This window comes from Mastomys coucha, unplaced genomic scaffold, assembly GCF_008632895.1.
Source record: "Mastomys coucha isolate ucsf_1 unplaced genomic scaffold, UCSF_Mcou_1 pScaffold20, whole genome shotgun sequence".
NCBI classification, from domain to species: Eukaryota; Metazoa; Chordata; class Mammalia; order Rodentia; family Muridae; genus Mastomys; species Mastomys coucha.
Window position 1 is genome coordinate 43,839,312 of NW_022196903.1, and position 13,599 is coordinate 43,852,910.

At 43.0% G+C, this 13,599-nt stretch overlaps 2 protein-coding genes across 10 annotated transcripts in view; one reads left to right on the forward strand and one right to left on the reverse strand.

Annotated features, from left to right (window-relative positions):
• The window catches only part of Malsu1 (mitochondrial assembly of ribosomal large subunit 1), a 26,846-nt gene extending 13,786 nt beyond the window's left edge, over positions 1–13,060 (forward strand). Inside the window, exons 5-6 of one of the 3 annotated variants that reach the window (XR_004121978.1) lie at positions 10,765–10,961; positions 11,256–13,060. Coding sequence is in view for 1 of the 3 variants with exons in the window: in XM_031381848.1 (XP_031237708.1) it covers positions 10,765–10,799 (35 nt within the window). In the remaining 2 variants the exon portion in view is untranslated. Of the gene's footprint in view, positions 1–10,764 lie in introns of all 3 variants that reach the window. The other 2 variants (XR_004121979.1, XM_031381848.1) reach the window with 2 other exon arrangements.
• Positions 1–13,599, reverse strand: part of Igf2bp3 (insulin like growth factor 2 mRNA binding protein 3) — a 135,481-nt gene that overhangs the window by 870 nt on the left and 121,012 nt on the right. For 6 of the 7 annotated variants that reach the window (XM_031381815.1, XM_031381817.1, XM_031381814.1 and 3 more), the window contains 5 exons: positions 8,687–8,803; positions 4,509–4,583; positions 2,213–2,344; positions 1,558–1,671; positions 384–1,203 (listed from right to left, as the gene is read on the reverse strand). In XM_031381815.1, coding sequence (XP_031237675.1) covers positions 1,105–1,203; positions 1,558–1,671; positions 2,213–2,344; positions 4,509–4,583; positions 8,687–8,803 — 537 coding nt within the window. In that variant the 3' untranslated portion in view covers positions 384–1,104. Of the gene's footprint in view, positions 1–383; positions 1,204–1,557; positions 1,672–2,212; positions 2,345–4,508; positions 4,584–8,686; positions 8,804–13,599 lie in introns of those variants that run through there. The other variant, XR_004121976.1, reaches the window with a different exon arrangement.

Here is a 13,599-nt window from a genome sequence, read left to right on the forward strand (position 1 = left end):
TATGGTCTGATCTCAAGTGTGTTGGCAAGCTGAGCATCCTATGAAACAAACTCAAGCTGATTTTGTTTTTAAGTCCTGCCTTTCTTCACTGACATGCTTTCTCTTCCTGGTGGCAGTCAAAGCACAAAGCATTTGCAAATTCCCGCACATAGCTAAACACAAATCCCCAAGTCTTCTGGAGCCCTTTACACTAGCTGTCACAGACCCTGCCACCACTCTGCTTGGTCAGTACCGCGTCAACAACCTTCCCAAATGTGAACAAAGGAATACATGGTATTGCTGCTCTCCAAGAATAGGCACTGCTCCTTATCTTTGAACATTTAGTGGACTTTCCAACTACTGTCAAAAGGCTCAAAAAATGCAAAATTATTTTTCCACCTTTACTGTCACCAGCCAGACGTAAAATTACTTTTTCAATTACTTGGCTATCAGCTGATAACTGTTAAATTTTATTTTATTTTTTTAAAAAAACGGTTGGAGTTTTTATAAAGTATATAAAATTTTCAAAAAAGGAATAATTTTGCTTTTAACTGTATTACTGAATACCTGAGGTAGTTGAGTAAAAATGCACGTTTAATACCCCGCCACCAGCGGTTGGCACTTCCCTTAGGTTATCCACGTTAGTGTTAGAGAAACAGGAAACAACAGCTCTTCTATTCTAATGGCTTAACATTGTGTTCCTCTGACAATTCTACTTTGATCCAATTTCAACAATTGGACTTAGGAACGATCTAGTTTTAAATTTATATTGATAAGTTTAGTGAATGTACCATTTATGCCAATTTCTGGCCTTATGGAGGGATATTAAGAAAAATTAGCAGGTTTGTTATACTTTGATATCACAAGGGAAGTGCAGAGTTCTCTTTCCCTACCCCCACCTTTTTTTCTTTTTTTTTTTTTTTTAAAGCTGGGTGTCATATATTTCAGAGAGCATAAAGTATACATTCTCACAGAGACAGGAGTTCGAGTTGCCTGGTCCTCAGGAACAACCAGCTAGGTAAAAACTCGTGCATGTGATTCTGGATGGGTCAGCACCCGTCTGTTGGTTAAGCAAATCTGTCTTTGGTTTGGCGTCTGCCTCTGTGGTGGCTGTCTCCTGAGCCTTTACTTCCGCCTTGACTGAGGTGGTCCACTCTGCAGAGCTTTCTGCTGTTGGTGCTGCTTTACCTGAGTCAGAATTTCCTGAATTTTCCTCTGGGCAACCTACAAAAGGACAGAATTCATAGAATCTGCACAGTCCAAAGTTACTAAGTTACTCTACTGCAACAGCATCAAGTTGAAATCCTTGTGCCCAGTACTTAACAGTGTGCTGGCTGAAAGGAAAACTAGATGTGCCAAGCACAGCCAAGCACAGTGGTGCATAAGGACAGAAGCTGAGGTGTGGGGATCTCTGGAGCCTAGGAGTTCAAGGCTAGCCTGGGTAACAGCAGAAACAGCACACTTCAATATCCCACCCAACACTATGACCCGTGAGCATCTAAAGGGTTCACTTATATATATGGAACGGTAGCACTATGATAGACCTTAAGAACTTGTCATTTTAAAGAAGCCACTTGCCTGGCAAGCATAGAAGTGGCCAGTTATTTTGACTACTACTTGATCATTTTCATCAGGTGTCTGGTCACGGGGGACAACAACTTCAGCACTTGATAAATTCTGGAGTTCATTCACCTGAAAAAGATAAAATCATATCACTAAGCATTAAAAGTTTATTTCCCAAGTGCTTCCTGTAAGCCAGACACAGCTCTGTCTTTACAAAGCTCATTTTATCCAAAAAGAGTTCTCCGAGAGCTAGAGTTCCCATTTTAACATGACTAAAACTAAGGTCTAGACAAAGAAACACATTACAGAAGTAAATAGCAAAACCAGACTCGGGTCCTCAAGTTCTGCTCAGAGATCTGCAAATGACTTAGTGGAGAGATACTGCAAACTATTTTTTGCAATTTGAAGGTATTTGTAAAGCTTCACTTCCTGTTCTTTAAGGTTGGTAGAATAAAAAGTTCAAGTTATATGTGTGAGAGAAGGCTGCATGCCCCTTTCTAGTCCCAGGCCAGTATACAGCAGTCTCACTGGCAGGTTACAAAAGAAGGAAACCTCTCCAAACCTTGGTCAAGATGATCCCACTTTTCATAAACTAGCCAAAGGCCCAGGGTGGAGCTCGGTTCCTGCAGCGCCTCCTTCTAGCATGGCAGGCCGCTGCTAGGGTACTTGCCGTTTTGCCTCCTTTCCCAATAACTCTGCCAGCAGCAAAGGATGGCACTCTGATGTGAGCTTCAAGTTTCACCTCTTCTTTAGGACTAACAAAGTTTTCTTCTTTAATTTTTCCATAAATTCTTCCCTGAGCCTACAGATGACAATATATCCTATCAGTATCATTCATATTTGAAACAAAAGGTCAGTTAACTTTGAAGACAGCCTGGATCAGCCTGGAATATCCATTGTAGTGGTACATCAACATCAGGAATGAAGACTGACTACATAAGAGACAGTCGTTAGGAGCCTCAGAAGTTTGATGATAACTTTCACAGGCAATGCAACTGAATTACTGACAAGAGGAAGGTATGGGCAGAGAGCCTCAATACATTTTTAACAGTGTAACACCTGGAAATAGAGGCATTAAGTAGGAAGTCTAATTAAAAATGATTTTAGGGGCAAATGACCATTCACACTCCAGTCTTGAATAAAGCCTCTCCTACTCTCAAAATAAGAATGAGATTGCATTGTTCTTGAGCAAAAGAATCTAGAACTTCATAGTCAGGGACACCAGGTTCACAAGGAGCTGAGCCCATGTCTAAATAGGACAGACACCAGCCAACATGAACATTTTCTACTTAAACAGATCTCTTCCTCAGGTGATTTCAGCTTTATAGAAGCTAAAATGCTGGGTATAACAATTATGTCAGTAATCCCAGCACTTAGGAGGCCAAGGAAGAGCATAGCTACAAGTGTGAGACCTGCTTTGTTCGGTTACAGAGCCTGACTCTATTTCCTCCCCAAAAGGCTACAGAAATCAAGTTAATGTACACTTCCAGTACTTGACTAATATGTCCTATGTACAACTAGATGTTTTATGTAAGGACCCTCCTATTGTGTGCAACTATGAATTTGTTCTCACACACTTCAAAGGAGAAGGAATTCTAAGTTGGTAAGTTGGGCTAATCTGACAAAATGCCAAGAAAGCCATAAAAAGCCCAAATAGCCAGATTTTCATTGGTGTAGAAATGCTAATTAGGCTTATTTGGAGGATTAGAGAGAAGACAAAACTCATCCCACACTGCAATCTTCTATATATTCTTTTTCTTTTCAATTTTACTTTTATGTGTATGAGTGTTTTGCCTGTATATATATCTGTATCATATGTGTATGCATGTATGCCAGGTATCAGACCTGTGGTCTCTCACATGCTAGAAAGGAGCTACATCATACTCATAGGCAGACTGTAGAGTGAGCTATGGGCAATGTTGTGGAGTGTTAAGAAACAGCAGAGGAGACTAAGGTTAAGAGTGAATGCTTGACCTTTTACACAGCTGTTATTGGGGCATAGGACTAAGATACAAGTGTTGGGCTGGTGAGGTGGCTCAGTAGGTAAACAAAGTTCCCAGGACCCACATAGTGGGAGAAGGCTGACAGCACAGATGTCCTCCAACCACAGCATGCCATGATGCACTTGCTCCTCCCACTAATAAATAAATGTAATTTTTTAAAAAAGATGTAGGTACTGGATTAATGAATAGAAAGTCCCAACTATCCCAATGGTGATAGTAAACCAACATCATTAGAAAACTCAACATTCAGCTGCCTAAGAATAGTTCCACACTAACCGTTCACTACAATGAAGGCACCTGTGACTATGGCTTCACCGACTGCCTCAGAGTCAGCTCTCACAGGAGCACAAAGGGAGGTGGTGCTGCTTGTTTCAAGCACTACACATTGTATAGCTACCTAGGATAGAGATGCTTCTGTCCATTCTATAGATGAGGAACTGGGGAGAAGAGTAACTTGTGTAAGGTCACACACATGGTGAATGACCAAACTAGGATTTGAAATAGGGGTCTAGCTGCCAAGTTGTCTCCATCACCTCAGAACACAGATTTTCCACCTCCAAAGGACTACAGATACCCATAAATGTTCAGTAGCTAAAGCCAGGTCTCATGCCATCACAACCCTAACCGTCTAACTAAAATCCAAGGACAGTGCTAGGTGAAGGTAAGAGAAAAGGGGCCACTGTAACTCAAGATTAGACTATCTCCAAGACAGAATGGGACATTGAAAAGCAGATTTACAAGCTTCATTAGCAGGCAGGTGTGTCTATGCCAGTGTTAAAGTCCTAACCATCTCAGTGGTGACAGTAAACCAACACCATTACAAAACTCAAAATTAAAGGTTTATGGTTGTGAAATAATTATGGTGTGGTTCTACTCTGATCTTTGGGATTTCCACTAATACAGGGGCTGGAAAAGGCAACATCATCTTGCTCCCTCTAGTTTCCTGCCCTCCACAACACATACCTTGAACTGAGCCTCTGGTGGTCCAGTGATGATCACCATCCTCACTTTAGCATCTGGTGCTTCGGCTGGAGCGATCTGTAATAGAACCATCACCAGCCAGTTATGATACTTTGGGTGTCACTGACAAACCTTAGGCAAATCAGCCTGACATCTGCACGTGACTGACTGAGCTGAAGAATTAAATGCCTTCTGGAAAGGAATTACGGAGAAGCTCTGATTAATATGGGCCAGTCAGGTATAGCACACTATTTACTGAGTACTAAAATGGTGCCTGACTCTAGTGTAAAGCTGCATGTACAGCCACTGAGCCAACCCATACCACACCTAGCTAAAGAATAATCACTTTACAATGGGAGCACAAAAGGCTGGGAACATTAAAGGACCTGACCCATAATTGTATAGTTAAAAGGCATGAGAGCTGGATGTGTCCACTGCCTGTGCTCTTGGTCATACCTCCAGTGGTATATGAAGTGTGGTAAAAAGTTAGAAGCTCTGGGTTCCTAAGTTGTGAGGCTAACATCTGGTCTCTCCTTAGCTTTCAGAGAAAAGGGTGATGCTGTCAAAGCAACTATGCTTCATATTTAAATGAAGGGAAAAACTCTCTGGATTGCTCAAACTATCTGTATACATTTTGTTCCTAAGACTACTGAGTAGATTGCTCCCAAGTCTACTCATTGGAAGGATGTAGGCAACTAACCAATATTAACTGAGCAGGAGACAGGTAAACTGAGACTTCTCAAAAGTTCAGGCTGGGGAAACAGTGCACAAGTGTATAGCATGCCCAGAGTCACAAGAAAGGGGTTTGTAACCCAGCTAGGGAGTTTTTTAAGGACATTTCGGCAGAGGAGACAGCTCAGTAAAAAGTCTGCTGTGAATGGCAAGGACTGAAGTGTGGATGCACACTTCTACCACTCCAGCACCAAGAGATAAATGGCTTCCTCAGATCAGCCAGGCAGCCAAACAGCCTTATTGATAAACTCTTGGTTCAAGAGAGAGACCCTGACCAGACACTTGCTGTGCAAATAAAACCTAATTGTCACATTATAAAACTGTGTAAGAACAAAAAAATACAAGTCGCCCCAATTCGATCGCTGAAGATCATCATTGCCAATAACTTGATGTAGTTTTCTAGAAAAAGACTTTAGGATAAATCAAGTCTTGCTTTTAGCTCCCTTCAAAATAAAAGCTACCATTCTGTCACCTAGAGTCAAATTGATACCGAGGCCTACTCTGTGCAGGGCACTGACTTGTTTTAAGTCTGAAAAACAAGCAGACAGTTCCTTGCATTTAGTCCAAATTCCTGGGGTTTTGTTGACAGGAAACTGTAAAGGTGTCATTCTTTAGCATTCCAGCTACTTTTTTGTTTTGTTTTCTTTTAAATACTTTCAATGATAGAGAGCCAAGGTTAAGGGAATGTACACATTGACAGTATATATGACTTCTACATCCTTTCTTCCTTTTTGATTTTTTTCAAGATAGTTTTTTTTTTCTGTATAGCTTTGGCTGTCCTGGAACTCTATCTGTAGAGCAAGCTTGAACTCTCAAGAGCACTGCCTGCCTCTGCTTCTGCCTCCTAAATGCTGGGATGAAAGGTGTGTGCACCTACCACCAGGCTAGCTACCATCTCTTAAAGCATGGAAAAGGGTTCATATCTTTTGACTAACCAAGTCTATTCATGTAAGCTTCTGTTAAAGAAACAAGGTTGTGTTATTTATTGTGGGTAAATTAAGAGTAATTTCAATGTCAAAAAATAAGTGAACACATTAAATGATTATGATTTGGTAGTACCAGACATCTGCCTCAGGGTAGAGGAGATGGCAGGTGAGCACAAGGACAAGAGTGTGAATCCCACCACCCAAACGGGAAGCCAGGCCTAGCTGCAAGTGCCTAGACCCTCAGCATTAGAAGGTAGAGACAGGGATCACCAGAACACAGTGGCTGGCTGGCACTCTTCCAGGTCAGTGAGAGACCCTGTCCCAACGCAATAAATAAGGCAGAGAGCAATGGAGGAAGACATCTGAGGGCCACATAGGTGCACATGTACACAAAACAAACCCTACTATCTGTGTAATAAAACTGCACAGAAAGGCAAAAGAGGCAGCCAATCTTGGAGATTATGTTTTAGGCTTTCTGAACACACATTTTCCCAGCCCAGCCAGAAGACTTAATGAAAGCAGGAAGAAGTGAGCATAGTTCATTGTGTGTATGTGAGCATGTGCTAGATTAACTTTTAAAAATATTTTAATAATAATAAGTGTATGTGTGTTGGGGATGCGGTATACATCTCAGTCCAGGTGCCCACAGAGGCCAGAAGACACTGAAATGAGGTCCTCTACAATAGCATGTGTTCCTAACTGCTGAGCCTGTCAAACTCTGATTTGCAAAACTTAAGAACTAGCAAGGCAGCAAAGATGTCACACTTCATCATTCCCACACCTGTTCATCTACCACTCACTAGTAGTAATGGGATTTCCTGCCCCTCAATTTTGCTGTCTCTTCTCCAAGAAACTATGTAAGGGCTGTTTCTATGTTTTGAATTTTAATTTAATTTACATAAGCAAATTTTACCTTTTGTTGTCCAGTTCTATGGGGTGGCAGATACGTACTCAGGTTAACTACCTCCTCAGTGAAATCACAGGACAGGCCTCACTCTCCCAGCCTTACAATGAAATCACAAGACAGGCCTCACTCCCTCACCCTCAGAATGAAATCACACAACAGTCCTCACTCTTCCAGCCCCTCAAGCAGTGTCTGTACGCATCTCCCATGTCAGTGTGTAGCCACCAGACATCCTTGCTGTCCCTGTAGCTCTGCCTTTTCCAGAATTATTCCATAAATGGACCAAATAGTGTGAGGGCTTCCTTTCTGACTTCTATCACCAGAATACATGAAAATTCTCTCACACTGTTACCTCCAATGGTTACCTCCATGTTACTCCCAATGATACCTCCGTGTTACCTCCAATGGTTACCTCCAGGTTACTCCAATGTTACCTCCATATTACTCTACTGTGCAGACTCACTGTATGAAGGGTTACCCTTTTTCTGCACATGAAGGGCATTTGGGATATTTACCAATAGAAATGCTATTTACATTCTAGTTTTCTTTTCTCATGGATAGATATTAAGGAGCTTTGACAAGTTCCCACTATAGTTTCCAGAAGAAAGCTGTGAACTTATCAAGCCTGGCAACCTTTGTTTTAAAGCAAGAATCTGAGGATGGAGGCATGATTTAGTTGATAGAATGTTTAGATCCCAGCATCCATATAAACACCCAGAGCTGCAAAGGGTGTGCAGAGACAGGAGTCCTGGAACACACTGGCCAGGCAGCCTACTGAGTCAGTAAGCTGGTCAGTAACACACTATCTCAGAACATAAAGTGCGTGTGACTGAGGAACCAGCAGACATCAGCCTGCATGTATACACATATGCTCCAGCACCAGCACTAGCACCCTCTCACAGGTGCGCATGCACACAAACACCCCTTTTACCTAATAATGAATTGCTCAACACATCAAAATACAAATCCTGCAGAGAGACAATGATCTCTTTTGACAAACACTAGTGGTCCCACATTTACACAATAAATGCTTATTAGTTGACAACAAAACTCCATTTCCCTGCTGCCCCTCAGCTTTGACTGGCCAAGTTCTGAGAATGGAATATATACAAAAATATCCCATAGCAATGAACTTATGGGAGAGACTTCACTATGTCCCCCTGTCTTCATTGACTGGGTGACAGCCATGGCCTTTTTTGTTGTTGTTTGGTGTAGGGGCTTTTTTTTTCTTTTTTGGCTTTTTGGTTTTTTTTGTTGTTTCCCGCCCCCCACCCCCAAGACAAAGCTTCTCTGTGTAGACTAGGTTTGCCCCAAACTCAGAGATCCACCTGCCTCCACCTCCTGAGTGTTAGAATTAAAGGAGTGCACACCACTGCCTGGCTCAGACGTGACTCTTGAAAGCATGGAAAGTGGAGATGAGCTAGAAGGAATTTGTAAGTCAGATCTCAGAGGCGCCATGATGCTGTCCAGCTGGCTTCTCCACAGACCAATTTTTCTGAGAGAGAGGTTAACTAAGCACAATTAGGCCACTGCTGTAGGGCTCCTGTCACAGTCCTGATCCAGCCCACCACTTTCACTTTCTTGTATGACCAGGAGAGCTGCAGTATGCACAACAGTACCTTAATCGAAGCTCCTGCAAAACGAGAAAGCTGTTTGATGTGCTGGCCCTGCTTGCCAATGATGGCACCAACGGACAGGGCGGGAATAAACAGGTGCACAGTCTCTGTTTCTGATTGCTGTAAGAAAAAAAAGCCAGGACATGAATGTTTATTTGCTGCCAGATAAATCACTGGCACCTTCACCTTTGGCATAGGCACATTCTCATACAGTAGGAGTACTAGGAAAGTCATGGAAAACTGTAATGAATTAACCAGAGCTTAGCTTTCAAACCAAACCCTGAAAGGACCAGTCGTTAAAATAATCACCTTTGTCTACATAGTTTTCCTAAATTTCAAAATCTCATTGAATTATACTTTGCCTTGTTATTAATATTTAAAACATATAGACTACATCCAAGGTGGCTTTCAGATTACACATCACAAAGTAGACAGCAGTGACGGATACAGAAGCCCAGAGTTTAGCCATTCCCTCTCTTTTCCGCTCTCCTTCTTCTTCCCAACACTTGTGCTTATGGCCCAAGCACTCTTTTACTGATCTAAATCCTTAACCCTAGGCTTTTAATTTGTAAACATAAAGAGTAAACAGCTCCTACATATGCACAGAACACACCATTCTACACTTAGCACACATAAGACAGAATTAGAAGGGAAACCTATTTAGTTTAGTAACAAAACACTGTAAGACACTTCCCTCCTGTGCACTTCTTTGCACTCCCTTGGCATCTTATATACAAGCAGTCAGAAACCATTTTGAAAGCTAAATCCTGAAAGGTTATGCATAGCTGGACTCATGCTTCCCTGCTTCACACTAGTCACACACTATGTCCTTTCCAGGCTCCTGTCACATAGTTGTTATAGCAGGGCTAAAGGACATAGTCACTCAGAGACAGCTCAGTGACCAAAGTCCTCACAAGGCCATCCCAAGATGCAGTGCCAGCAGTGGAGTGAGTTCTAATGGAACAACACCACTGCTCACACAGCTTATTCTCTGTTTACCTTCTAACAATAGGAAGCCTGCTCCAGGAAGATTTAACATTAGCAGTGGTAGAGGTTGGAAAGAAAATTGTCCCCATAGGCTTTGGGGATAGGCACTACTAGGAGCTGTGGCCTTGTTGGAGAAAGTGTGTCACTGAGAGGTGGGCTTTGGGGTTTCAGAAGCTCAAGCCCAAGTGAGACCCAGTGGCTCTCTTTTCCTGGTGCCTGCCAATCCAGTGTAGAACTCTCAGGTACCTGTCCAGCACCATGTCTGCCTGCATGCTGCCATGCTTCCTACGTTGCCAAGGTCATGTTATCTCTTCACAGCAATAAAACCCTAAGAAAGCCCCCAAAGGGTCTGGGGGAAGGGGCCACAGGCATCATGTTGGGCCATGAAGATGTCAGAAAAGAGTTTAAGCAGCTGAGATGGAGAAGGAAGTTCAGGCTGAAGGAAGCTGCTCCTTGTGGCTGGAATTAGACCTATTTCTATTCCTATTTAAACATTTTTGTCATCTATAGTTAGGATAAATTATTGTTCTGGAGCCTGTTGCACATAAGAAGTTTGTTTTTGAAAAACATATATACTGGGGGCTGGAGCCATAGCTCAGCTGTTAAGAGCACTGGCTGCTCTTCCAGAGAATTCAGACTCAACTCCAGCACCCACATGGCTAACAGCCATCTGTAATTCCAGTTCCAAGAGATCCACCCTCTTCTTTTGACCTCTGTGAGCACTGTCCATATGTGCTGTACAGATATACATGCAAGCACACCGCCCGTACACATAAACACCACCAACAAATTCTAAAATAAAAATACAGTGGTGGGAAAAAGGTAAGTCACCATTAAAGCAATAAAACAAATTTGTGCTTTAAAGAAGATGTTATGTGTTTATATCTCTAGAGGTAGAAGAAGCTATTTGCAATAAGAAATTTAAAGATAGGGGCAGTGGATCTCTGAGTTCAAGGACAATCTACAGAGCTAGTTCCAGCAGAGCCAGGGCTTCATAGAGAAACCCTGTCTCAAAAAAGAAAGAAGCTGGGTATAGTGTGGCTGAATTTTAAACATGAATGACTTGGTAAGAATTTCAGAACTGTCTCTTGTAGTACCTTCACCCCAGCTCTGGAAAAGGACCAGCTGAAATGACCACAAATCACAACAGCAGCAACGTGCAACGCATGGAGGCTCTGCTGGTATGCAATGGAAGCCACTGCTCTGAAAGCACGAGGACCTGCCCAACAGAGCCAGCCAAGTCTGAAACCGCTGTGCTCTCTCCACACTGGAGATGGAGCCCAGACCAACGGTAAGTCATATGTGCGGTTGGCACATAACTTAAGTGACTCATTGGCCATCTGAAGCTGGAAGAGGACGTTTCTGAACATCACCCATCTTCTCCAGGTCTAGTTCCATTCCCCAGCCATCTCACTGGCCATAAATTATTTCACAAGGGAATTTAATTTCCCTCTGAGGCACAGGCAGCTTGTGGGAACGACCATCCACTTGACTATCTGTACAGTGTGTTCTCACATGGAATCCAGCATGAGAAGCCATGTTTTCCGGATCTGCCCCAGATAAGCACACCATTTCTTTCTGACAGGCAGACCTGCGCAAACAGAAGAGAAGCCTCTGAGCATCATCCTTCTGACACACTCCTTGGGTCGCTCAACACACAGGAGACCGGTTCCTGCATATACTCTTTGAGGGTGAAAGAGGCACAGGACAAAAGCTGCTTCCCAGGGGATTGCTGCCAGATGCCTATGGCAAAGCTTCCTTTGGACTCTTGGCAAGCTCTGTGCTGTGTCTTGAAATAATGAGAACAGAGCTGTGAGGCCGAACGTTTGCATAACTGGTAAAGTCTGCCAGTGAATAATTCCTAATCACCCGCTATCAAGAAGATACAAGCAACAGCAAACAGTGAGGTTAAGTGTATTTATTTTACGGGGAACAAAATCTCAGGCATCACAAAGGCATGGAGACGTGCCTGGCAGCCAAGCGATCAGCCTCCAGGAACCTGGCAGAGCTCCAGTGTTTTCCTTTGGCCTGTAATAGGTACTGGGAGGAGGGAGGAGTTGTTTTTAACTAGATTTGGGTCTGGAACTAAAACGAAGTTTACTCAACTCTATGACCTGAACAGAATACTAAAGCTTTAAAAAAAAGAAAGAAAGAAAGAAAGAAAGAAAGGAAGGAAGGAAGGAAGGAAGGAAGGAAGGAAGGAAGGAAGGAAGGAAGAGAGAGAAAGAAAGAAAGAAAGAAAGAAAGAAAGAAAGAAAGAAAGAAAGGGAAGAGAAAAAAAGAATGAAAAGAAAAAGGAAGTTTTTTCCATAATGAAGTAAACCAAGGCTTCATATGCAATGATGTACTTGTTTTACTGCACCCACAATGAAAAATCTTAAAGACTACAAGATACTACCTGGCCTTAGAAGGAGATAGCAATTTGTTCTGTTTCTCAGAGTGCCTCTGGTAACCTACAAAGAATGCTTGCTCATCTTTATTGTCCCTGTCAAAGCAGAATACTTGCCACTTCAAGGTCAAACTACTATCTTGGAGCCTTCAGAGAAGAGTGTAAAGAAGCTATCAGAGTTGTGAAGACAAGAGCCCACAGGTTTATTTCTGCCAACCCAACTGCAAGCTGCCAACATGGCCAGCTAAGACACTGCATGTGCACTTTGCCAGCTCCAGCTCTTGTCTGGCTCTCTAGCTGCCAACTCTCACTTCCCTACTGTTTGGGCATTTCTGAAAGGAGCATTTCCTGTCATTTATAAACGAGAGGCTTGCCAATTAAGCACTGAGTGAACCAGCTTTCAGGCAGGAACTAGAGACTTCTGAAATCTTTTGAAAGATACATCACTTTGGCTGTTTGGAGAAATCAGCCTCACAGGTTCTGGGAGAAATACTTTGGAAGGATGAGTGGGTGGAGATCCGGCATGGAACAGGGGCAAGAAGTTTATCCATAGACAGTACACTCAATACACTTCATTCTACCCTCACAAAACAGAAATTAATAAATCTACATAAAGAAGACAGATAATTCTAAAAGTCCACAAAAAGTCTTGGGGGAGGGGGTGCTAGGGCATATTTGGGTTGGAGATTTACCGCAACAAAATGGCGCCCAACATATTTATTTGAACTCAACTAACCTGAGATAAAAATTCACTGCCCCCCAACCCCTGAATGGGGCTTGGGCAGTGATAAAAACTGTGGCACTATGGATTCGAAGCTGACTGGGTTTGAGGGGCCTACAGAGAAGGGCAGTGAGGCATCTACGCCGGAGAGAGCTTTTCTGTGTTCACTTCCCTGTATCCTTCGCTCCCAACCCTGCCCCGCCCCCCAAACAGGGACACAGACAACGAATGTCTTTCTACACTCAGCTCCTCGCTATGAATAAAGAATTGGGAGACAAAGGTACAAAAGGGTCCCGGACCAGGTAATTCACTGATAGAGAGAAATAGGGCCGGTGAGATGGCTCAGTGGGTAAGAGCACTGACTACTCTTCCAAAGGAGGACCCTTGTCCTCCTACTGGGTTGCTTTGTTCAGCCTTAATATAAGAAGATGTGCCTAGGGCTGGTGAGATGGCTCAACGGGTAAGAGCACTGAATGCTCTTCCAAAGGTCATGAGTTCAAATCCCAGCAAACACATGGTGGCTCACAACCCATAATGAGATCTCATGCCCTCTTCTGGTGCATCTGAAGACAGCTACAGTATACTTATTTATAATAATAAATACATTTTTGGGCCAGAGTGAGCAGGGACTGAGAGAGTGGGGCCGACTGGAGCAAGGCCCTCCAGAGTGAGCAGGGTCTACAGGAGCGGGCAGAAGCCCTAAAAGTCAATTTAAAAAAAAAGTCAATTCCCAATGTACTGGCTGGTTTTGTGTGCCAACTTGACACAGGTTGGAGTTATCACAGAAGGGAGCTTCAGTTGGGGAAGTGCCTCCATGAG